Source organism: Brienomyrus brachyistius, unplaced genomic scaffold (assembly GCF_023856365.1).
Source record: "Brienomyrus brachyistius isolate T26 unplaced genomic scaffold, BBRACH_0.4 scaffold50, whole genome shotgun sequence".
Classification (NCBI taxonomy): domain Eukaryota; kingdom Metazoa; phylum Chordata; class Actinopteri; order Osteoglossiformes; family Mormyridae; genus Brienomyrus; species Brienomyrus brachyistius.
In genome coordinates this window covers 1,851,178-1,876,635 of record NW_026042325.1, presented here as the reverse complement: position 1 = coordinate 1,876,635, position 25,458 = coordinate 1,851,178, and the positions used below count along the sequence as shown (strand labels likewise).

The window sequence follows — 25,458 nt, the reverse complement described above, 5'->3', positions numbered from 1 at the left end:
CAGCTTGGACACGGTTATGGATTCATAAAGCATCTATGAATTTGTTTCGGAGAGAGTGAGCGGACAGGAAAGGGTGGTGAGTAGGACAAGGTGTGTGACACGTCACGCATGCTTCCTCCGGTGTTCCAGCGGGAGGACAGACCCCACCCTTGTAAACGTTACTCATCACAATGATTGATGCCTTTCCAGCACAAACTGCAATCATATCCTGTAACTAATGCATGCAAAACATTTCTGCTGAAAGGGCTGCTGGCAAGACAGTAGGAACATGTGCGACAGAAGCGAACCACCCAGTGCAGAACTGCGACGTGCATCATCACTATTCCTGTTAAAGCCTTTGGGGAAAAAAAAAGAAAGAGAAAAGGCACTTAGTAGTTAATATCAAGAATCGTTTCAAGTGAAGGCGTCCCTCCGTAAAGCCCAATGGTAAGGATTCCTGTGTGCACACTGCTGCCCTTTCTGTTACACGTCTATCAGCTTGTATAGTGAGCACATTTAGCTTGGTGCTGGTCTTCAAAACCCACTCTTACAGAACAGAAAACTCCCACTGATTTGATATTGCATTTCAGTGAAAGGGATCAGTCACATGCTCCCATCTGAAGACAATTTGGAACAGTTTCAATACCCATCCCCAAAAAAGGTAAATATTATTCTTTGGCACCGTGACAATGGAAGGGAACCAGGCTCCTCCGTTCACCTGTCAATACTCGTTAACCTAAAACAAGTCCTAACCCCTAATTATACAGAATGAGACAATGTGTAGACTGACGAATAACGCTTTGAAACAATGATCCTTTTATTTTAATATATTTTTAAAACAAAAGCACTCTAATATCTCGACTTCTGTTTCTTCTTTGAATACACGTGTGGTCTTGCCCCAGTCTGCAATTCCTGCAGGCTAAACGAAGCCCTTTACTGGGACAGATGTGATCATTCAGGTCTGCAGTGGGTGAATTCAGCCAGAGAGACACTTTAAACTGCGAAGGCCGGAATGTATCGGCCACGACGTCTGCAGCAATGCAGTGATTCATTTACAAACAAAACCACAAGGAACCAACCAAATCCTGAAGGCCATATTGAATTTTCAGTACATTTGAAGTGTAATATATGGGAGGGGGGGGGGGGGTTCTTCACTATTTTCTAGTAATATTATAACTAGCATTATTCCATGATTAAGTACCTCAGTGCTTCACGCCAAAACAAAAATTAAAATGTTAATATTGAAAAGCACCTAAGGACTCCACATGTTGGGTAAGAAGCGCTGTAGACATGAACTCTGAGTCCAACTGCACTGATACTGCAGCAGCAAAAACCACAACCTGCTGAAACCTGCATAGAGATCCCAGAATGACGGAAAACATCAAATGTCTTTGCTGGGAGAGGATAATGGAGAACTGGCATTGCAGCCCTAAGTACTTAACACGCACTGCTGGTGCTGGTGTCCATTGGCACAGTGACGGAAATGGCCTCCGCCCACACAGAGGGGGTGGGGCCCAGGCACATAGAGTCGACACCCCCACAGGCAGAGCAATGGCGACGCAGCCCCGCACCCGCCCTGGGGGGAGCCCCATAGCCACGCTCCAGCCAAAAACATTAAAAGCCGCGAACCAAAACTCTTCCCGCTCGCTGGGTGTCAAGTCAGAACAGAGATTTGCATAACTGCTCAGAGTGCCGCAGATGAAAGGCAGGGGGGGCAGTAAAATGTTGATATAAGGTTAATTAAGACCTGCGTTACCTGCAGGGGGAAAAAAACAAAAACTCCTTTCAAATAAAAAACTAGGGCCAACAAACTTAAATAAAACATAAAATGACACATTCTTCTCAGCACATTCCTCGGTTAGAGTAGCTCATCTGCCTGCTGCGGTAGTGATGTGCAGTAATGTGCAGTGATGTGCAGGAGTGACCTGCATGCCCTTTGCTTCCATGCAACCAGGAGCTCAATATCAAAAGGCTGGACACAACTGAAGACACAACTTTGTCCCCTTGGTTTCTCTCTGTCCCTGACGGTCCCCGTTGTCAGTGGAGCCCCACAGTCCTCCTACGCGAAACGGCACAGTTTAGTCCTCCACCCTTCGGAAGACGGCGAGATGGTTCTTCCCGCCGTTCCTCTGCACCTTCTTGCCCTCCTCCGTGCATGTGCCGAGACGGCTCACGATGATGTCATCGGCCTGCCGAGCAGAGCACAGGATGAACAAATGACTCGGCAAGATGTGGTCCAACGAACGACAGAACACACTGCTCTTCTGGTGTCAATGTCATGTGGAGACATGTGGAGTCAGCGATGGGAACTTGTACAAAACTAAATTGAGGGTTGGGGTTTTGGGGGGGGGGGGGGTGCGGGCGATGGGTTGCAGAGTAGCTTCCTCACCAGCTCTTCCTCCATGACCCTGGTAAAGAGGGGGTGTTCGGTGAAGTGCTTCACCATCCACAGGTGCACCTCCTCCACGTCGGTCATGGTGTACACCAAAGCCTGAAGGGCAGAGGACACTGTGCAAGCAGAGGACAAGCAGAGTGCCGCAGGGAGCTGGGGCCTGTCTGCACGTCTGCGTTTGTGTGCATTTCTGCCAGTGTCTGTGTGCGCATGCATGCCTACATGCGTGCATTTCTGTATGCGTGTCTGCGCATCTCTGCATGCCAGTGTGTGCATTTCTGTGTGTGTGTGTCTGCGAATCTCTTCATGCCAGTGTGTGCATTTCTGTATGTGTGTCTGCGAATCTCTGCATGCCAGTGTGTTCATTTCTGTATGCGTGTCTGCGCATCTCTGCATGCCAGTGTGTGCATTTCTGTGTGTGTGTCTGTGAATCTCTTCATGCCAGTGTGTGCATTTCTGTATGTGTGTCTGCGAATCTCTGCATGCCAGTGTGTTCATTTCTGTATGTGTGTCTGCAAATCTCTGCATGCGAGTGTGTGCATTTCTGTATGTGTGTCTGCGAATCTGCATGCAAGTGTGTGCATTTCTGTATGTGTGTCTGCGAATCTGCATGCAAGTGTGTGCATTTCTGTATGTGTGTCTGCGAATCTGCATGCGAGTGTGTGCATTTTTGTATGTGTGTCTGCGAATCTCTGCATGCGAGTATGCATTTTTGTGCACGTATTTTTGCATTTGTGTCTACATATCTAGGTCATTGTGCACTTTTGTGTCTGCATATCTTTCTGCATTTGTGCAGGTGTGCGTGCAGCCCGACGCGCTCCGCTGCCCTGCTGCTCCCTTATATATGTAACAGTACAAAGGTTTTTTCTTTCTTTAAAGAGGGCGAACAGGACAGAAATAACCAGCAGCAAACAGCCTGAAATTTATCACTGGTGTCACTGCAGTTTACTTTGCTTCTACAGAGTATTATTAAGAGATAATTTTCTAAGAACATAATAAGTGCTCTTAAATGGACAGAGCTTGGTATGTTGGCTCAGCTTTTTTCAATAAAACAAAGAGTGGGGGGCAGAGCCCCCCCCCATTGCTCTTGCCCTTGACGCAGCAGAATACCTGTGTTGGCGGTAAATCCCCCCACCCTCTCTCTCTCTGCACAGTCAGCAAACATTCATAACCTGTGTTCATAAACACAAACGACCCATTGTTCTGGACCCTGCCCCCCCCTCCCCCCCCCCCGTTCCACCTGGAGGACCCCTTTGGCAGTGTGCTGCCTGACAGACACATGGGGAAACCTGAGGACGGAACCGTCAGGGCACATCTACCTGCCCATGGTGGTGGCAGCATGTGACCCAGCCCCCCCCGGCCCCCCTTACCCCGACTCGTAGCGTGTAAGCGTACTCCGCTAGCAGCGTGGAGCTGATGATCCTCCACTTGTGCTTTGTCTTTTTGAAATGAGGGTCCGGGAACAGGAAGAACATCTTACTGAGCTGGGCGACATGAACAAGAGACAAAACATCATCACAGAAGTGCTCTGTGGTCCCCGGTACACGTGTGACATCAAGTCTTGCCCCCCTCCCACTCTGAAAGGTGCTCTTCACCCAGACCCAGCAGGACTGAACTCTGGGTTTCACGATTTGCCTGCCTGGAAGCATTAGAGCCAAGATGAGAGGAACTGGGGTGGCGGACCCCCAAGTCAAAGAGGATCTCCGATTCCACAAGGCTGAGGAGGCCCTCAGAGCAAACCACAAGCCTGAGAGGGCAGCGGGGAATCCGACCTAAGCAGGAATAAACCAGAGAGCCCCACTTACTCACCAGCTGCAACTGGAAAGTAAACTCACCACAGTGCCCAAAATCTGCATGACTGATTTGTGTAAAAAAACGTATACAGGGAATCCGCAGGTTACGAACAAGATCTGTTCCCTAAGCCTGCCTTTACGTCAAATTTGTAGGCAAGTCAAAACAAAACAGTACAATACAGTACAGTAATAATCATTAAAGTAACAAAATACGGTACTGTACGTCAAGCCGACAATCCACTGAAGCTATGCAATGTCTTCATGTAAGAATGTAGTGTGCGTTTGTTATTACAAACCATTGTATTTAACTCAAAGTTTAATGCTGGAGGTTTTATGGCAGTCTGTTCATAAGTTATCTGTACATTGGATGTTCTGAAAACGTCATTCTTTGATTTTACAGGCATTTGCCAACAAAAATCCATGCATGAAAAACCTACAATCAACTAGGAGAAACAGAGGCATAAAGTCATTAACTACTGAACCGGCCCAACTTCACCGTGTGTGTGTGTGTGTGTGTGTGTGTGTGTGTGTGTGTGTGTGTGTGTGTGTGTGTGTGTGTGTGTGTGGGGGGGGTATTGATTACCAGTTTGTTGGAGAAAAGAAAGAGATAGAAACTGTATCGCACTTCTATACTTTCCATGAGTAATTCCACTAAAGGGCGTTTTCCCGTCCAAAGCAGTTAATCTTCTGAAAATGCAAAGGGAGAGAAGCGATGGGCTTGCAGTGCGGCTTCTGTGTTTACGCCCCAAGGTGGCTGGAGCCGTATGAGACGAGCCGCTGGAACAATGCGAACACTGTGAGGCAGCGCTTAGGCTAAGCGACAGCTGACGGCCACGGAGAGAAACACAATCCCGCCGCCACTGACGAACAGAGAAAAGATCTAAGTGATGGATGCATTATACCTTACAGCTCTTTCTGTCCTGTGAGGACAGCAGAAAGACGTGCAGGTAATTTGGTCTTCAAAAATTTTTTTTAAAAAAAAAACAGCACAACCACCTACACATGGAAGCAAGTGGTGAACTACACAGGAATGGCAGTTTCTGGGCTTCTTGTAAAAAGATTCCCACTAATGGTGGAACAGTCCTTGGCTGCAACATACGAAAAACTACCCTATGTTAAGCAAATCTGAATACATCTACGTCGAGTTTAAAAGACCTTCCCTAGGGATACCAAACCAATCAGGGGCTGATCTAGAGGTGCAGTTGTCATATCAGGCTGCTGGAAGGCCTGACATTCTCAGCCCAGCGGAGGAGGAAGCAGCAGCCAGCGCCAATCCGAAGGCATTTCAGCAGCTGGGCTCAAAACTGGAGCATCACACACAGCATCCAGCCAACCAAAAGGCAGCAGGTGAAAGAAAAGGAGATGCACCCAAAACCTGCAACTTCAACTCCACTCAGGTGAATCCGCTGTGGTCCCGTGAGTGAGGAACTTAACCTGGGCTTCTCAGGCAAGACCCATCCATCCTCCACAGCGCACCCATTCAATCCAAGGTGCGTGCAAGTCCAGAGACTCCAAAGGGAGGCATAGGGGACACTTTGCACCAAAGCAAATCTACCTAACCTGCATGTCTGGGAGCTGTGGAAGGAGGACCCTGAAGAATACATGGAAATATGCAACACCCTTCAATCTCTCGCACACACACACACACACACACACACACACACACACACACACACACACACACACACACACACACACAGGAATCACAGAAACTACCCTGCAGGTGTGATGCCACTGTGCTGCATAGTGACCCATGACAGCAAAACAGGTAAACCTGGCGGCTCATTGCCGATAACGGCTTCATCTAAGCAGTGAAACGTACAACCACAGAACTTAAGGCTGCTTCCATCTGCAGGCTATTTATTCATTAAACACTGGATACAGGATGTTAAGGGAAAAGGAATGAGGCCATTTTAAATTCCAGTAACTTTATGCATTTACCAATTTAAACGTATCCATTTCGATTCGATTCACTCATACGGTTTCCAATGGGGGGGGGAGAGAAAAAACAAATCACAAGTCAGCAAAAGTTAAATATCCTTCTCCTTCCACAAGGCCCCCCCACCCCCCATTCAGACTGAAAACCGGAGCATTAACCTACATACTGCAAAGAGGTCTGTTTATCTAATGGAACAGTTTTCCAAAATCCCAATGGATAATCAACTTTTCCGTTTATCGAGCATGGGAACCATTCTGCTCAACGCTTATGAAGCTCTATTTGGAATTAAACGCTCAGAATGTTGTAACTGGGTCTAGAGGTCTGAGCCAATTACACATTAACAGGAAGGGCAGGACTTATGGGTCCAGGGCAAACAGGGCAGAGGCAGAGCTAATCCTCCGGGTCACGAGGTCACACTTATCAGAGGCTATTCTGTTCATCGCTCTTCAGACGCATATTGATTTAGCGTCAGACCTGGAGGGACGTGAACCACGACGCACCTCATCCTTAATTACAGGAAGAGCAGGGCCATAATGCCCAGAGCTCGGGCTGCTGTGAAGACTCACATCATCACTTCCAAGATATTACAGACGCAGTGAGGAATCACAGTGTTGAGGACAGACTGTTAGCAAACATGCCCTTTACTTTAAGCTAGTTATATATCAACAGAACTGTATGTGATCATTGTCTTGTCTTGACTATGTCTGTACCCACTGTAGGTATGTTAGCATTGACAACCAGACACAGATTCCCTGTGTGTGAGATCATACTTGTCCAAATACACCTGATTCTGATTCCAGATCTTAAATATCTGCTTATACAGTGGATGCAAGGCTGCCTATATCATGCCCTGTATCAATTAGAAAAATGATGGCAAATGGGAAATTCTCCTTTGGCATAATTCTGTCACGTGCATATTCTGTTGGGCAATGCAAGCGTGATTCTCTATGACAGAAGTGCAGCATTTCCGAAAGACTCATCGGTGCTATTGACCAACCTCAACAGGAACAGAAAGCCGACTTCTGCCACATAAACTGTGCTTCACTTTGGTCAAACTCATCTGCATCACCGCTCGTCTTTAGCGAAGTCCTTAGCTGCACGGTTAGCACTTAGCAGTGCCTCACCACCCGGTCCACAGGCACCCCCATCCAGTCCACGTTTTCAGTATACTACTCAGGTGTTTCTCAGTCAGGTAATCAAGGGTTTTATGAGCAAGTGATACAAACTGGGTGTGTGGGGGGAGGAACAGAACAAAAACGTGGACTGGGTGGTGGTGGTGGGACACTGCAGAGGGGATTGAGAACCACTGGATTAAAGAGAAACAATTACATAGAAGCTTGATCATCATGTAATGAGCGATAAGGGTTTGGCAGGAGGCACCACTGTGCAGGAAAAAGCAAAAGCAAATCTGGGCCTCACCTGTCCCTTAGAAAAGAAGTTGGGCAGGTACTTCATAGCATTGCTCCGCAGACAGGCGATGTTCTGGTACCGACCAGGTTCTGCTGCACGGAGCGAGCGGATCCGGTCCTGAACATAATCTGAGACCTTGACTCGAATTTCCAGGCCCAGAATCAGCTGCTTGGGGAAGAGCGGGGAGAGCTCCACTGAAGAGAGCATCAGAAAGATGATTCGTCTGAGGAGCCCAAACCTGACAGCTTATTATAGGATTAAATTATTCATGTTTCGACAGTCAAGAAAATCTGATAAGTAAGCTTATTTAAAAGTTTTGCAATAAGCTGAAGATAAATGAAAATTATTTCATAATAATGTTGAAATGCAGTTAGCCAACCACTGACTCTAAAGCTGATGTGTGGAAAAATGTTGAAACTTTAAGTATACCGGACTATGTTACCAGTTTGAGAGTAATTATCATGCAGTTATAAACAAACAGTCCGTAAAACATGCATAGCCAGGTCTCACAGGCGCAAGACTCTCCTACAAACCTAGCCAGTAATAACTAGTAGAGGTTTAATTTGTATATAACCCATATGTGACCAATTTACTCAGAGTGCAATTTGCATAGAGACAGTCCTGTACAAGTAATATCAGCAAATCACCATATTTTAATATCTCTTCTAAATGAGGTACTTTTATGCTGAAAGGCAAAATTTTAGCACGATATTTCAAACGTGAGCCAAAATGTTAACAAAACTGGACATGGGTGACAGCCAAATTTGAAACGATGCAAGTAAAACAGCTACGGTTCCTGTTTATAGCCAAACCATCGGCTCCCTCTGTTGGTGGTCTGAATAAAAAAAGAATCTTAGAGGTCCATGACCCACAGTAACACGGTTTTCACCAACACGTTCACACTTAAACGTTGTTCAAAACTCCATCTAGATTACGGTAGGAATGACCATAACGGTATCATTTCCATAAAACGCTGAGTTTTACCACTGAATCTAAATTTAGTGTAAGACATAAGACGGAAGAAAATAATTTACCAAGAAGTCCACCGTAACCGCATCCGATATCAGCAAACTCCACACGAGCGCCTGCTTGTGCGCCGGCGTTTCCAGGACCACTGAAAAACTCCGGGTAGAGCTGAGACCAGTCCATCTCTTCTGGGCACAGCGGACTGAAAACATCCAAGGCAAATAAAACACACTGTGCAAATTCTCAACCGAAGTGGAAAATTTACAAAACTGGTGTATAAGACTTACAATGGGTCAGAAATCTATCAGTAAAATGTTAAATTGTTTTAAATTGCCATAACATCGCCAAAAGAGGACAATATTTTTAAACTTCGGGGCTAATATCGTATTATGAATATCAATTAAAAAAAAAAATCAAATGGGAAAGAACCCCATAACAACTTTTCATTTCCGTTTCAGAACGCAGCAAAAAATTGACCCACAAACAACTCACTAGTCAAAGGTGTGATCAGCCATGGGATTGGAATGGGCTCGTTGTCTGTAGTAACGTTTCTGTGGCATTGACACGCTCATATTTATATGTGGGGAAAATACCTTTCTGCCCAAGTTTTAAATAAAAGTATTAAAAATAAATACAGCAATAACCACCCAGACCACACTCTAAACAGCACGCTGCTAAATTTTGTCGCTCATTAATGACGTAACACAGACGGGCCAATGTCCGGCCTCCTTTCCTCTGATTGGCTACTTTCTTCGCTTTAATACTGGAGTATATATCTTCATGTATTTTTAAGGCGAGAATATTATGCATTTACTACATGCTTTGTTACGCGTGTTAAAATTATGTCTGATAGATTTCAGTAACATATTGAAATTATTGATCTTAATTATCTTGTATTTGACATAGTAGCACACTAAGATCCGCTAGGCTAAGGACCGTGAAAGGATGGGAGAAACATAAACCTTTTTTTCTGAGAAAATTGAGGCGGCTTGGCCTTGGCACAAGAATAACTGTAATAATTCTTTTGTTCATACCTATTTAAAATTGCGTGATTCAATATACATCGATCTGTAACATCCAAGCCAAAAGCTGCCCGCCTTGCGTTTTCGTGTTTCGTTTATGATCTCACCTAGATAAGCGGTTTGTGTAACGGATATTGCAGTACTTCTGATAAAAAAAACCTTCTAAGGTCACTAGTGTATTACACTACAGCTTCAAAAAACGCATACTTAAGAAACACAAAACACTACAGAAATAAATTATCATTTTACATTTACGTAATTTTACTTTAAGTATGCGTGCATAATTGTTTTATGTAATGATGCATTAACCGTGGCATCTCTGGGGAGATTTGCTTGTTGTCCGTGTACTTCTTTATTTTAGGCACTGTTACAAGATGTGAGTTTACTGGTCCTGAAATCTGTTACAAAATGACTCATAGCTGACTCTGATCTTGATGTACCTAAGCTTGCTTATGTTGTTCTCATAATTACGGTAAATATTACGTTTAGTCCTCTGAAATGTATATTTTTCAAAACATGAAACCGTAATTGCCTCTCACGTTGCTTTTGGCAATCAGATATTTAAAAAATGGTTTTGGCTTTGTCTATCATAGCTTTGTCTATCTTCGAGATCGTGTACAATTCGCCGAGGCTCTTCAGTTTAATATTAACGGTAACTCTGATGTCACTTTCCTTTTTCAGTGTCCACCACCCATCAAGATGACTTGGCATAAGCATAGCTTTAAAATGTATTTGGAATTCTGAATGCCTATATACGCTCGAGCATGAGGTACTCCGTGGTCTGAGGCGCTCAGACAATTCTTTGAAGTGCGGGATAATAACGCCTTCAAAAAGCAATCTTGTGGAATTAATCAATCAAAATGTAAATAGTTTGGAAAGCAAATAAAGCTGATGAAAGTTAGTGAAACAAATTATGTGTTTTTATTGTTGTGATCACAGGACAATCCACAGCCTTAAATTTTGGGTAATGACTGGAGCAAATGATTTATGTGGCGCTCATGACTTCATCCCCTGCCAAGGCAGCAGCCCCTTGATGTTGGCGGATGCTAAATTGAGGTTATTTTGTGCTGATCAAGCTGTGAATGCAGGTATCACATTTGTTTTGTGATTAATTTAATAACAACATTCTGATATTGTTTGTGGAGGTAATATAGCATCAGCCTTACAGAAAGTCTACAGATATCCCTAAAGAGCCACACAAAGCATTTTCCAACAGCATATTTGAAGGTGTCAACTGTAGTTCTGTATACAAATTTATTTTATCTGAATTATGATGTTGACGTAGATCTCCTCAGTCAGTGAATGAACAGATTCACTAGCGCTGTTACGTCTTAGAACTCTGGGTTCTGTACGCCTCTGTACTAGACCTGCCCAATATGGTTCTACACACTCGTGGCTTCAACTGAGGTTCAGGGTGTACATGTGCTGGGTGAATGACATCACATACCACGTGTACCACTGAGTTATACACACTGGTCTGTGCATATTGTTTTTTTTTATTATATGTGAAGTTCATACCATATTAATAATAAGGACAATGACAGCCGTAACAATGTACATAGTACAATCATGTTTATAGCCGTAATCAGGTCAGAGACTGAAATGAGGACAATTTGGGCATAAATTTGAGTAGGAATTAGGACATTTTGGGTATATAATGCATGTTTAATTCAAAGCAAACACTGATTTGACAAAAGTTATTGAACATTTCAAATAACAGAAACTCAGGTATTTGTCTTCAGTTAAAAAACCCCATAACATCTGTCACACCGTGGATCTTTGTACTCCATCCATATTAAAGGAAATATTTCGTCACAAATTTAGGATTTACAGCAGAACATGGCAAATACTGCAAGCAACTGCAAATTTAGATATTTCCAAACTGTAATAAGTGCTGACTTACGCTTGAGGTATACATTTAAATGGTCTTACCTAATCAGCACCTAAATAATCTTAAAATTATTATGTTAAAGTAGATTATATGCTGGAATTATATGTCATTTCTGTGCATATCCAATCAGCCAGTAGTTCCAGTTTGTCAACTGAAAATTCTCACCACATGGGATTTATACTCTCAAAGTAAAGAAGACAGCGCCCTGGAACATTCTGAAACACAAACAGTCGAGGCTAAAGAAGCCTCAGTACAGGGGGGCACACAGTACAGTCAGGTCAAGATGGCATTTTTAGTTATCATGTCATAAGTGCTTGTTATTAGCTGACATGTGAATGAATAAATTCCGGATACAAATATTTGTATCAAGCACCTTTGAGCTCTGTTTCATCCCAGGACATTTTGGGTTATATTCAGGGTACTTTACAGCTTCAGGCTATGAGAGTGAAGTCTTCCAAATCAAAAACGAGAAGAAAGAGAGTCACCGCTTTGAAGGTATCGAAAGCTACAGCGATGATTCATTGATTCGGCAATTATTTTCCTGCAGCCCCGCCCCTCTGTGTCAGCCAGCATGAGTCTGAAAAACAGCAAATTGGCAGAGAGAGAAAGACAGACAGAGAGAGAGAGAGAGAGAGAGGGATGAGAAGAAAACAAGAAAGTAGCCACCCCCCTCGGACAGAATTCACGGTGAGATATACAGACACCCCTTATTGCCAGGTTGGTTCACACGTTTTTTTGTTTGTGGAATATCGGTGTTATTGTTCAGGACTTCTGTAATTTTATTGTAGGTTAAGTTATTGTTTCTCGGAGTCCTCGGCTGCCTTGCGCGGGGCGGGGGGGGGGGGAGAGTTCAGGGGTCATCAGTGACCCCAGCTATGGGGCGGAAGTGTGACGCGATTCCACACGGAACCCAGCAGCATGAGAATGACTTTTGGAAATTTTATAATTGTTTTACAGTGTGTTCTCTTATAAAATCAAAATCAGTAACAAGTAACAATTAACAGTTTAATAAAAAACAAAAACAACAGTAGCCATGGAAATGTGTTTTCTTGCTGGGAAAAGAAAAAAAAATCCAGCATTTAAGTTTGTCGTGGAGCTGTTTGTATTTTTTATGTTCTGTTCATCTGTTTATTTGCTGTTAAAAATGCATTTTTTTGTATAAGAACTCAGGTTCAGTTTTTCCGTGTATTTCTTCGTTACTGCTGCGCCATGCATTCCTTGCTATGCCGTAGTCAGCGCGGGAGGCCAGTTTGGCAGTGGTCCGTGCATGCCTCCAGTTTCATACAGTGGTGACCCTCATCACCACCTCACGGTTCGCCGTGGCGCTGATGCGATGATCGTTCGGCCGCAGCTGACTCAGAATGTGCAGGAGGGTGTAGCCACAGTGGTGGTTCAGAATAGTCCTGACACGCTGGCCCCGCCTCCCTCCTCTGACGCCATTGGCTGAGCCGTGTGGGTTGTTCCGAGAGGCACGCCCCCCTCCCTTGCCCGCAGAGTTCATTGGGTCCTCCAGGTCCTTGGCCTTTTCGTAGTTCAGTACCTTCCATTGCTGGTTTACAGCCTGCCACCGCTTGAATATTCGGTACACAGAAGAGCCCTCGTGGACGATAAGGCCTGGAAAAGATGCATTTCGTAGACAACAATGAGAACAAATGTACTGGAAACAAACAAGGGCCATCGCATTTGAGTGCAAAACAAAAGCAGGGCAGCATGGGTTAGTAAGGGTAGGGCTCAGCATAGGCACAGGGAACGCACTCACCGATGCACACTATGTCCATGAAGCCATACATGCCGTAGCAGATCTGGAAGAGCAGGTCCTGGCGCTGCCACTTGGCCGAGGGGCTCAACGAGGACCAGATGAGCCAGGAGATGCTGGCAATTAGGAAGAGGGAGCCCAGGATGATGGCTGCGATCTGCACCTTCTCGATCACCGTGAGGGAGATGGCCTGCCACTGAAAGGGGAGGGGGACGACGGATTGCGACAGGTTAGTGTGTCAGACCAATGCTGTAACTCACCGTGTGTTATGTTCATGTGTCTGACTCGTGAATGGTCAAATAAAAACTGCCAATCTGTGCCCCGTGTCATAGTGCTTGTATGCGTGTGTGCAGCGTCCTGAAGAGCTGGCATGGTGTGTTACCTGTAGTGGGTTCTTGGTGCTGATGGCCAGCACCTGATACTTGAAGTAGCACAGCTCGCAGCTCCAGGAGCCGCGCTCGCTGATCCAGCGGATAAGGCAGGGCTGGTGGGTGCAGCGCACCGAGCCGTCGCAGCGGCAAGGGCTCAGTAGCTCCCCCTGCAGGAGGGAGAAGGTAATTGCTACATGCATAGAAAACAAGGAGAGCAGCAGAATAACACCTGACCAAGCAAACACATGTAGCTTATTCTCCAGAAGTCTGTCACTGTGGCATTTCCTGTCACCCGAAATCCCACCGAATCTGTCCTTTTAAAACGCTTGTTCTTTTTTTCTTCAATCAGCCAGAAAATTCAGCTGGATCTCATGTTCCACATGTGTTCCCAAGGAACAATTTCACTGGAATTTCACAAATTTGACGTGACCCCTTGAGTGCTGGGACTGCATCACGGCCCGTTTCTCGGCCCTGACTTTTCAATCGTTCGCTTCTTGTTGCTGAGTGACGCCTCCCGTCTTCTTGCCCCCAGCTCTGCTGCTGACACTGGGCAATAAGTCCTGCCAGCATATCCACACACACGCTTACACAAGCTCTATGTGATTAATGTTGTTCTGAAGGAACCATTAATCGCCCTTAAATTGTGCCTTTGTAAAATGGCCAGATTTAGTGCTAGCGGTGATGGGCTTAACGTCCATGCTTCTGAGATCAGAAACCGGAGTTTCCCCCATGATTCATTCACATATAATTGAAATGTCATTCATACATGTTATGAGCTCAGCTGCGCTATGGCCGCCTCCCTCATTTAGAGAAGCCGAAAGGCCTGTTTCTGCTCTCATTGTACTACGTCTCCACCGCGTTTCTCAGTGGTTTGTCTGGGGAGTTTCAGTACGATTGGCCCCAACTTTCTGAATCTGAGCAAGGCTAATATTTTACATTTTATTCATTAAGAAAATGGTCTTAGCTAAAGCGCTTCGCATAGTCACTCGCATAGATGTCGTACGTTCGCTGCCATGACTGCAACTATTGATGAAAGGCCACTGACACTAACCACATGAACCAATATCTTCTTAATATAACTTTTACCTAAACTGAACATATAAAATGATACTGTATACCTGCACTGAGAGGCAGAACTGCCTTTAAAGTTCCAGGTTTCTGCTAAGCTTCCTCTATTAGCGTTCTGCTGAAGGGCGCGTTCTGTGTCACAATTTGGATGCAAATGCAACTCTGTTTCCTTAGCTGGAGCCAAATTATCATCACAATTGTTTCATTTTTTAAACACTTCCTATAAATCCCATCGTTAAATGTATTTCTTTTGTTAGAGCTGTGCGTATTTTTTTTCTTGCCACTCAAGCTGTTGTTTCAGCTGTGTAAACACATCCTTTTGGCCGACATTATTGAGAAGCCCAAATGGGTAGGAATGGAAATGGAACAGAGGAATAGGTGGTATTCCAAGGTATACTGGATATACTGTGGTAATTTGAAATTTTGCCCACAACATTAACTGAGCCAATGTGATGGGGGTGTCCCCAAGATAAAATTTGCAATCGGAATTTTATTTTTCAAAATACCGTATATTGTGGTAAAATGTCTCAAGCTGATATCAAAGACTGGAATCGGGGTTGATCCAGGCATTCCTCAATCTCATTTCATTATCGGCCACCACAGCCAGATCCAAAGCCCGATCTATTTAATCTCCATCATCATTTGTGCAGACTGTAATAATTTACATCAGTTCCACAGATTGTAAGGTTCCATCACAAGTTACATGGAGCTAAAGGCACGTGGCTTCAAACTACAACTTATCAGGATATCAGCCGTGTGGAAATTCTTTAAGCTGGAAGCACAAAGTAGCCAAACAACTACCTGCAATGTTTGCAATGCCATCCTTTCGAGAGAAGATAGCAACACAGTGTCATTTCATGTAAGAAATCTAATTAGGGACTTACATATACATCATAATGAAAAATTATGTATAAACTGCAAAATCACAAGGCTTACTTAGCCGAAGAATGTACCGACGCCTACTGTATGTGTATGCATATTTAAATATTTATTAAAAGATCAGATCGGCAGATATAGATATTAAATGGATCAGATTGAGGTACTAAAAAAAATGGATCAGGACATCCCTGTTTGAAGGTACAACAGCATGAAAAATCAGATACCAAACGAGCGTAGAATAACGTGGGGTGACAGCTGACAATCACAGCATAAGAGGCATTTATCCTGAGAGACAGTAATTCTATCTGTATTCCCATCAGTGTGTAAAGCACAACGGAGACACTCACTGGGAGTGAGCAGACACAGATCCCACTGCATGGCCAGCTGTGCAAGGCACTGCAGTGCAGATGTGCGTACAGCTGTGCAAGGCACTGCAGTGCAGATGTGCATACAGCTGTGCAAGGCAGTGCAGATGTGCGTACAGCTGTGCAAGGCACTGCAGTGCAGATGTGCGTACAGCTGTGCAAGCTGAGAGGTGCGGAAAGTGACGTGACGGGCAGACCGGACGAACGCGGCGAAAGGGCACCGGAGACGGGACCGGGGGTACAGGGGGGGGGCAGGGGGTACAGGGGGGGGGGCAGGGGGAGATGTCACAGAACCGCATGTCCACCTACACTGGGGTCCAGCTACTGCTGTCAGTAATCAGTGCTAACATCTGCTCCAAGCCTGCCTCTGTTCCCTCAGACAAACACACACGAACATGCTGTAGTATATATATAGAAAGGATCTCATTGTAAAGTGTTTCCTGCCTCCCATCATTCATGAAATAACGTCGGTGTCGCGCAGCAGACACTACGTGAAGCTGTCTCTGCTATCCAGCCATGGCACAGCCTGTTGGGTGTGCCCGTGGGGCGTGCCCGTGCCTGTGGGGCGTGGGAGGACTGGCTGGCTCGGTGGCTCAGGGCGCACTGCTGCTGCCTCGTCTCTCCACCGCTGTGGGATCTCCATCCATATGCGGTCCGCATGTTCTCCCTCTGCCCGAACACACGCTGTCTGTGGGAACCGGGGTCAGGAAGAACCCCGCCTTAGACCAAGGAGACCAAATACCCATCCTCAAATATACTGATGGATCTTGATAAATGCTAAATATATTGTTCCTATTCCACAATATCAATGTTTGTTTTGTTTGTTGCTTTTATCCAAACCAATCTACCTTTTTAAGAGGACAGGGTCAGGCAGTACCTAACGTAATTAGGGTTTAATGCCCTTGATCAAAGACCCAACAGTGACATCAGTCTATCAGACTGGTAACATTCCGATCACAGGCATAAGCGTCCAAACCCTGCCATCCACTGCCCCAATTCTGCTTTCAAATCTAAATCACATTTAAAAATGCCAAAAAATGACAGTTTGCATGAAAACAAGAATGCATAAATATTGATACAAGGAAAAGGGGAATCATATCATCAAGGTAAATATTAAGAAGTCACCAGGTCCTGCATTTAAGATTTATTTTCCAGTACACAAGTTCCCTGTAGAGAATCGTTTATGGGGGTCAATTTTTAATAGCATAAATGTTTATACTAGACTTTTATTGCATTTGAGGGGGGTGGAAATCTACATAAGTATTACGGTTTTACAGTCTCATTTACAGCTTGAAGGTGTTTAAAATGGGGACACATTTGACTCCTTGTCCATATTTCTTACTGCGTTTTATTTGCCCTGTATGGTGCGAACAGTGTGACTGCTGCTACTGTACGGCTTTGCTGAGAAGATTTTGCACACGCCACGCGACGCTAAGAAGTGAGAAATCCTGCCCATTTTTGGCAAAATCTATAGTAAATGCACTGACTTCTGCTCCTTTCTCATTTGCCGTCTTTAATAAATATCTTAAGTGACAGCTTGTCGTGTTCCTAGCAGGCGGAGGGGTTTTGTTAAACCCCATTCTTCGTCGGAGCTGCTGCGGGGGTGCGTGTATGCATTTCCTGTGCTGGAGATGCACACGTGTCTGCATGCGGGAGCCGGGAGGGGGATGGCGTGGGGTGGGGCTTATGGAGGTGACTCACGTAACACGGCCATTACGGGTTCACCGGTGCCGCGCTGCACTAGGGTGACATCTAGTGCCACGCACGCGCACACGTCAGAGATGTGAAGACTACAGCGTTACTGTGATGGACTAACCTTATCTTCTTCTAAAAATAGATTTCCGTCTGTGCGGAAATGTTGGGAAATTGTGTGTCTCTGTTCAGCGGATTTACTTTGTAGGCATGGCAAACAATGTCCAAAAATGTATTCTGTGCAGCTCTGTCAATTACATTTGAACCAGCCAATTGTTAATTGCTTTAGTTTTATTTTGGAATGAAGCTAACTAGCTATTATATTTGTGTACAATTAAGTGCTGTTAGTTCGCAATCACGGGCCAGTTAAAAAAATATTTATTGTATATAAAAAAGGTAGATTTTTTCCCCCATGTCCTGTTTGTTTCACTGGTGTGAGAGTGTAGTCAACTCACTCAGATCTCTTCCTACACTGCTACCCTCCCCCGAACATGGACAATTCTATCTGCTGCTTCTCGCGGTTTCAGTGATTCTCCGTAAGGAATTATTTATTAACGTGGAATTTATTGCAAAATCTTCCCCACAACTGTATCAGCCTGCCTCGGCTACCGGGAACGCAGCGACAGCAAGATAAAAATGAGAACAGTGGCGACTGTGAGGTTTATCTCCTTATCGATAGTTACTCATTTTTCCACAGAATGGGCGTGACCTTTATGGCTTTGCAGCTGTCCAAACACGGTACGGGTGTTTGGCAGAAAGGGATCGTGGGAACCAGCAGGTAGCAGCTCCTGTCCCGCTGATTTGTAAGCTCTCGGTGAATTCAGACAATGCACGCGACTGTGACGCTGCTACCTACAACGATTCTGTCAGTCGAACGACAGCAGCCTGGCTGTGACACTCACGCTGATAGCCGTACTGGGGTAACGGTGCAGGGGAGACCTGAGCACCGTGCTGACAGCCTCAAGTCAGGGACAATAGAGGGCCAATGAAAAAGATGCAGGTAAGCAGGACAGAGGCAGGGAGCCGGGGCAGTCAGAGCAAAGTGCTCGACACAGAGGCCGACTCGGCTACATCACTGCCAGATGCACAGGCTGGCCCAGCAGGAGAAGCCCACGGCCTCACCGAGTCAAGAAGTGCTGTGGGGACAGCTGCCAACAGACAGCAACCCAACATATGTGACGTGTCACTATCAGGGACAAATGTGTCATCTGTCCTGACAAGGTGGCTAATTGTGTTTGTTCTGCTTCATTGGACAAATAGCGGAAAGGTGAAGCTGTCGTCTACTAACCGGAGCTTACCTACAGACAATTACAAAAATTCTGTCTATTCTATGCACCCACCCACCCCCCCCCCCCCCACACACACACCATAACAGAGACTTGAAGAGAAGATTGTCATAGACTGACATCAGAAAAAAATAATTAGTTGAATTAATGAATTTAGTGGTAATCAGCCTGAGTTAAGTGTCTAATGCCCAGGATGAGTTCATCATTAGGTCAGGGAATACTACATTAAATACTACATTAAATACTACATTAAATGCTACATTGAATGCTACATTGAATGCTACATTGTCATCTCTTTCTGAATAATGTTTGTTTCAGATCACAATATAAACACTAAAGCTTAAATCTCTTTTTTTTAACTTTAAGTACAGTACAGTATATATTTTTCATTCTGCTGGGAATGCATGAATATTTAATTATTTTTGCTAGAATAAAGACTATTTTGCAAATATAACTATGACTAAGAACAAAACTGTCAACATCTATGGAAAAGTTTTTCCATCACTGCACTTGACTGTGATTAATGCCAGTGTCTGTGAATATGTGTAACAAGACCATGAGAGCTGTGAACCAAACCTCTTGTGTCTATGTGGTGTCTCATTTAACAACAGGCCAAGAAAAGGTTTGCTTATAATTTCACCCATTACAGATTTGCATGTTATTCTGGTAAGATTTTGGTAAGATTCTTTTCTCCAAACTATTTTTGTAGAGCTAAATGGAGAACCAGCTGTCTGCTAGCTGTGAATCGCTGGTTGAAGCAAATGCTTGTCTTACGCACAAGCTGAACACGGCTTGCAAGTCAAAGGCAAATTTTACTTAAAAGCACCTGAATGGCATGATCTTACAATACAGAGATAAAAGAGATTTGCGGGGGGAGATTCTGAGGTGTGTATTCCAAATGGTTCTCCCATAGTACATTGATGAAATGGCCTATCGATACTGTGCCTGTCTTGTTATCATATACACTAAGCATATGGTGCAATGTTTATGTCTTTAAAATTCTGAATAATTTCATTTAGATCTGAAGTGAGCAGTTTGCGATTCGCTTACAGGTGTGACATAAATAAGCAATTGTCACCTGATTCTGTTAGTTTTTTAAATTCCAGTACACATTTGCTATTTTTGATCAGTGTGACACAGCCGATAGCGAGGTATAGTTACGTAACACCGTCTGAACTTCATTTAAAAATGTACATTTGAAAGAGATGCCTTCTTCTCACGCTGAATGTTATTTATCCACAATTATCTGTAATGTAAATGTAAGTAGTTTACCTGCAAAATGAAAGCGCACGTAGGTTCGCCTTTGGAAACAGGAAATGTAACAGAACTGGATTTTTTATTGCTCTGGGAAACGGCCAGACGACGGCAATAAGAGCGATAACAAAAAAAACAGAGAACCTGAAGCCGAACAGGCGTGACCTTAAAACGCGTTAAACATCACTCATATAAAATTGTTCCCGTTGTTCACTTGTTTTTTTGTCACTTTCTTCTCAGCCTCCTGGTTTCCCCTGAAGTGTCTCTTTGTCTGATACCTCCTCCTCCCCCTTTCATCCCTCCCCATCTCCCCAGCTCTTGTACATTCTCTCTCTCCCTGCATTGACTTGCTCAGGGTGATGTGCAATGTGTCACTCACTCGGACCACACGGGCTGAAACACACACACACATGCAACTATCACTCCATTCCTGCTACTGTCCCACATGGTGAGAGGAAAGGTCATCAGTGCTGTGTGTTCAGACAGAGTTCATGATGTTTATAAACACCTTGGAAGAAAAAAAGCATCAATTAACTCCGGCCCAAGGTTATCTGACCAAGTAATGCAGAAAAGGTCCGTCCATATCACGCCGTCGTTTGAGAACTTGGCCAGCAGCCAAATGGCAGTCTTCTGCCCAAACACTACTTATGCAGATGATGGTGGCCCAATTCCCACACTGTGTCCTACGTTTCACAGCAATGCGTGCAAGTATCATTGGTAATACTGCCAACTCCCAGGTGTAAATATACTTATATACCTGCACCAAGTTCAGCCATTCACTTCAGCCATTGATGAAGCCAAACGTGTTTATCTGAGAGGTTTGTGTTAAATTTGAGGACCCTACAGCAGACCCCCTGCTGAGATAAGAAACCAGCAAACATCGTTTAAAGTATCTCACTACCTTTTTCATAGCAAGAAAGCAGACTGTAACTTGAGCAGAAGACTTCTGCATTGACAGAAGTGTGTAGGACAGACCGACACCGACCTACTCCCAGCCAGTACCCATGTGCATAACTGGATGTGTTGTAGAAGCCACTGGGATTGAGCATCTTGTGGAAAACCTCTGTAGAGCCTCTCATACCATAAGGCACAGAAAGAGTTAAACCAGCGATGACCTCAGGAGCCCAAATTTAGAGGCGACCTGGATGGAGTCACTAAACGCACACAGCCGAGGCGGGACCCGTGTGCAGTAATTATTGCTTATGCTTCACGTATTGGCTAAACACATTTCAGAGAACAGAGTGCAGAGAGCAAAGCAGAACCTTCCACACCACACTGTCAGGCCTGTGTCACACTTTGCTACCAGTCTAGTAATATATGCATAATAACCTACTCATTAAGACTAATAAGTAACGGCTCCTGGTCTGCAATGATAAAACAAGTAGGAAAATCCCAGGCATATTTTCGATCCATTTCACCTGAGTGTCCTTCTATTGTGTGTCCAAGCCTCTGCACACTCAGTTTGACCTGTTAATTCCTTCTCCTAAAGGGCAATGGGCTATAGATTCATTGTAATAAACAAATTGAGTTGGTAGCAAGAGCCACAGTTGCATCCATTGGAAAAAGCAGCGAATTCAATTATGCTTGTAATGTATGTCACTTTGGACAACAGCATTTGCTAAATGAATTAATGGTAAAAGAGGACATAAAGTTTCAGTGAACAAGACATCAAAAAAGGTTCTTTTTCAACCATGACAAATTTGCATTTCGTTTGGAATGATCTTTCATCGAAATATTTTTGTAGCTGTAAATGAGACACCAGCTAGTGGTTAACTAGTATAGAATGACTTTTTTTCCCCCACAAATTCACCTCTTTGGCTGAGGAGTGAAGTGTTACAGATGTGATCTTGCCGCCCTGCATGTCAAAAGCAAATTTAGCTCATAAATCAAAACCAAACAATAAATATAGAACCAAAACAGATCTGAACAGCTATATGCTGCTACGTTCCTTTATGCCTCTAAAGCAAAATATACATGGACTGCATATGAATAAAGCAGAAACCCTGTTATCACATGTGCTGAGAATTAACAGTAAATACTGTGATTTGATTGGTGAGAAATTATGCTATAAAGAAAGACTGTGATCCTGTCCCTGGTGTATGACATCACAATATGGGGTATACATTCCAAAGGTCTTCGTCAGCCATTGCATGATGCTGTAGACCAGACACCTTCACCTAAATTTCAATACGTTTTGTTGACATTCATGTTAGCATACAAGCGCTGAAGTAACAACAACAATAATGACATTAATAACATCATCATTAATAATAATAACTGCAGTCATCATAATCGGACTCATATTGCGGTAAATAGCTGTACCAATGGATCTGGTATCTGTACTGCATTAGCTCACAGATTGCTAAGAGCCTAAAATAGCCAGGAAAAACCGTTTTACAACTGCTCACATTTTCTAATACTCTTAGTATTTTCTTTGATCAGGTCAGACTCGTCGCTCATAGCATAGCCAGTTTATGATCAGCTTCTCAAGATGGCTGGTTAGTCAGAATGAAGTTTGCTTTGAAAGTGGCCTTTGGTTGCAGATGGTTTGAGATTTGGGGCTGAGAATGTTGACGTGATTGGCGCCTTGGCCGGCTGGGAGCTCCATTCCGGCCAGAACCTTAGCGGCTCGGGGGAAACCCCTCACCCCTCCTGAAGCATTCTGAGTGCTTTCCAAGGAAGCATCTTCCGTGGTAAATGGATTTATTTATCTGTCCTTCTTGGAAAAAGGCCAAGAGTTTATACTCAATCCAAGCCACCTTGCATCTCCCGAAAGAGCAGTTGTCCTGTCATTTGGGAGGCACGTAAATTCTCATCAGAGCTGTCATGAAGGTAATGGAATTAAAGTAAACGTGCATATTACTTCCCAGGCGTGGATGTACAAAACAAGCATCCTTCCTGGCTTAGGAGGTGCTAAGCTACTCTGCCTGGGGCCCAGTATCCAAAAGTGATTAAAAACAATGGTTGTAACCCGTCTAAATACTTATTAAACGAGAACGTGCACCAGCAGTACGTCCAGATAAATTGTTACACTGGAACTCCATCAGTCTAAGTTAAACAGTAGGCCCAGTGGCTTGCTTTTAATAGCAGAAACAGCGTACATGCCAGACGGTACTCAGATATGCTGCTGGGGTTCTCCAGAGTATTGCTGCATGTATGCAAAAATATCATATTATACATAGTAACTGATCAAGGAAATGAGAGTAACATAAATAAGCGCGAGAGCGTGAAAAGGCGGAGGAACGAATTTACCTGCTCCGGTCCCTGGAAGCAGATCCGACACTGCGGCGAGCGTATGCCGCTCTCCATGCTGCTGGTGAGCGACACGGCGTCCAGGCCGCCCTGCAGTCTGGCCTCCTTCTCCTCGAAGGCCAGGCTACGTGGTCGAGGATCCGTCCCATAGTACTCTTCCTCGTCGTCCCGGGAAGAGCAGTCGAAAGGCGGCCACCCGCAACCGCCCATGCCAAGACCCCGCATGCTGCTTCGCCTGTCTGCGTCTGCGTCTGGATCGGCCCGTCTCGAACCGGATCGCATCAAAACCAATACTTTGAGTTCGTTAAAAAACATGCGGATCCGATACTTAAACATCATTTACTACATATGCAAAGGTGGCTGTTGGATGAGAAAAAAATTATCAGTATAAGTGCAAAAAGTGATTCATTCCGGATGCAAGTTTTGCAAGCCAGGTGTGGATTATAATAATAATAATAATAATAATAATAATAACGATTATTTGTAGTTGTAATGATGGAAATAAAATGTTGCGATATTATTAATTATATTATTACAATTACCGTCCAGCTAGAGGGCATGGGACTATGAAGATAAAATGTCAAAGTAAGAAAAAAACATGACTGCCGAGCAAATACTCGAATAAATACTCAAAGATAAACATTCAATAAATATGAAAAAAACATTTCAATAATATTAAATAGAAGAAAACACATTTGGTGGCGGTGATTACCACCCTGGTGACTGTATGTTTTCTTTAACCGATGCGGAATAAAGGGTTGCTTTCGTGATCGGGCCGAAGCTCTCCGGTACCGTTAATAAGCTACCGGAACAATAAAGGCAATATGTATGCTGGAGCGACAAACAAAACCGGACCGCAAAAAATACCAGAACGTTTCACTGGCAATTGCATATGGTTTCGGAGGACATGGAGATTTTAAGATGTGTCGTCCTGGGACTACACGGAAAAATCGGAATCCTATCGAGCGGACGGCGATGGAGGGAGAACCGGACGGAGATCACATGAAATGACATCTAAAAATCAAGATATTACAAAATCAGAAACTCCCCTCCATGTGTATGTCTCGTCCGTTGATATAATCCAGAATGATAAAAAGGAAAAGGCCGTTTCAAATCAGTTGTTATTCAAAATCGTCTCTCTTTTTGTCCCTCAATGCCATCCCAGCTATCAGATCATTTTGTTTTTTTTTTCGTTTCTTTACTGTATGTTTTCTGGTTGATGCCTCAAAAATATGTCCCTCTCCGTCCCCCCTCCGAACACCGCCGAAATCCGTTTTACAATCCAACGTGTTCGCATTTTACATCAAATCTTAAAATGCTGCCAAAATATGCATGAAAACACACATCCGTCTTCCATCGAGCATCCATGCTGATCTTTCCGTCTGCAACGATTCCTGCAGACCATGTACCGGGAAGGGAGAAAAAAGGGATGCAGCGATTTCCCCGTTCAGATAGACATGATGAAACACAGATTTGATGTACAAAAAAAAACGACAATCGGTCCGATGAAAATAATAAAATACGATTTTAGAATAGCTCTGAAGGAAATATTAGGGCGAAAGCAGATCCCTCGTCGACAGGGACGCCGAGTACCACAATAAATGCTCCTTCTTCAGTAGCGGCATTTTAAGAATAAAAAATGAAATATGTTTACCAGTGATGCTGTCCGCCTTTTGCTTTCTCGGTCGTATTTTTTTTTCGCGGTGAGAATGAAATCGGCCGTTTGCTGCGTATTGGCAGGCGCCGCTGTCCAAGGTGCTGATCGCTACGTGACGCGGGGCCACGTGTTAGACGGTGAACCCGGGAAATCTGAAGCGGACCTTGGTGTCACCTGGCCGGGCCAAAATGGCCAGGCGTCCTGCAGCGCTTACGGGAGTGGTAATCAAGTAACAAACGTGCAACGGCACTCTACGTTTTAAATTTTACTCTTATAGTAAGTGCAACATATAGAATTTTGTATGGTCTTAACTTTGCTTTCGTTAATAATGGAATGTTTACAGATAGAATACTTTACCATTGTTTTAAATGTGTTAATATGCGATAGATAACCGACATTCCATGAATACACAATCTTTCAAGCAGCATTTTAAATACAAGTGCGATATGATGTGTCTGCCATCATTGCTTATTCGTATATTTCTGG

The 25,458-nt window shown here is 44.2% G+C and overlaps 2 protein-coding genes across 2 annotated transcripts; both read right to left on the bottom strand.

Annotated features, from left to right (window-relative positions):
* Positions 1–772: 772 nt before the first annotated feature.
* Positions 773–9,158, bottom strand: mettl1 (methyltransferase 1, tRNA methylguanosine). The gene is made up of 6 exons (XM_049000350.1): positions 8,972–9,158; positions 8,548–8,681; positions 7,523–7,707; positions 3,742–3,855; positions 2,369–2,470; positions 773–2,168 (listed from the first exon to the last, which is right to left on the bottom strand). The coding sequence occupies exons 1-6, from the start codon at positions 9,049–9,051 to the stop codon at positions 2,058–2,060; spliced, it is 726 nt and encodes a 241-aa protein (XP_048856307.1). The 5' UTR covers positions 9,052–9,158; the 3' UTR covers positions 773–2,057.
* Positions 9,159–10,960: 1,802 nt separating this feature from the next.
* On the bottom strand, positions 10,961–25,134 carry LOC125723617 (E3 ubiquitin-protein ligase MARCHF9-like). The gene is made up of 4 exons (XM_049000371.1): positions 23,316–25,134; positions 13,531–13,686; positions 13,152–13,344; positions 10,961–13,006 (listed from the first exon to the last, which is right to left on the bottom strand). Exons 1-4 carry the CDS (start codon positions 23,652–23,654, stop codon positions 12,672–12,674), a joined length of 1,023 nt encoding a protein of 340 aa, XP_048856328.1. The 5' UTR covers positions 23,655–25,134; the 3' UTR covers positions 10,961–12,671.
* Positions 25,135–25,458: the final 324 nt, after the last annotated feature.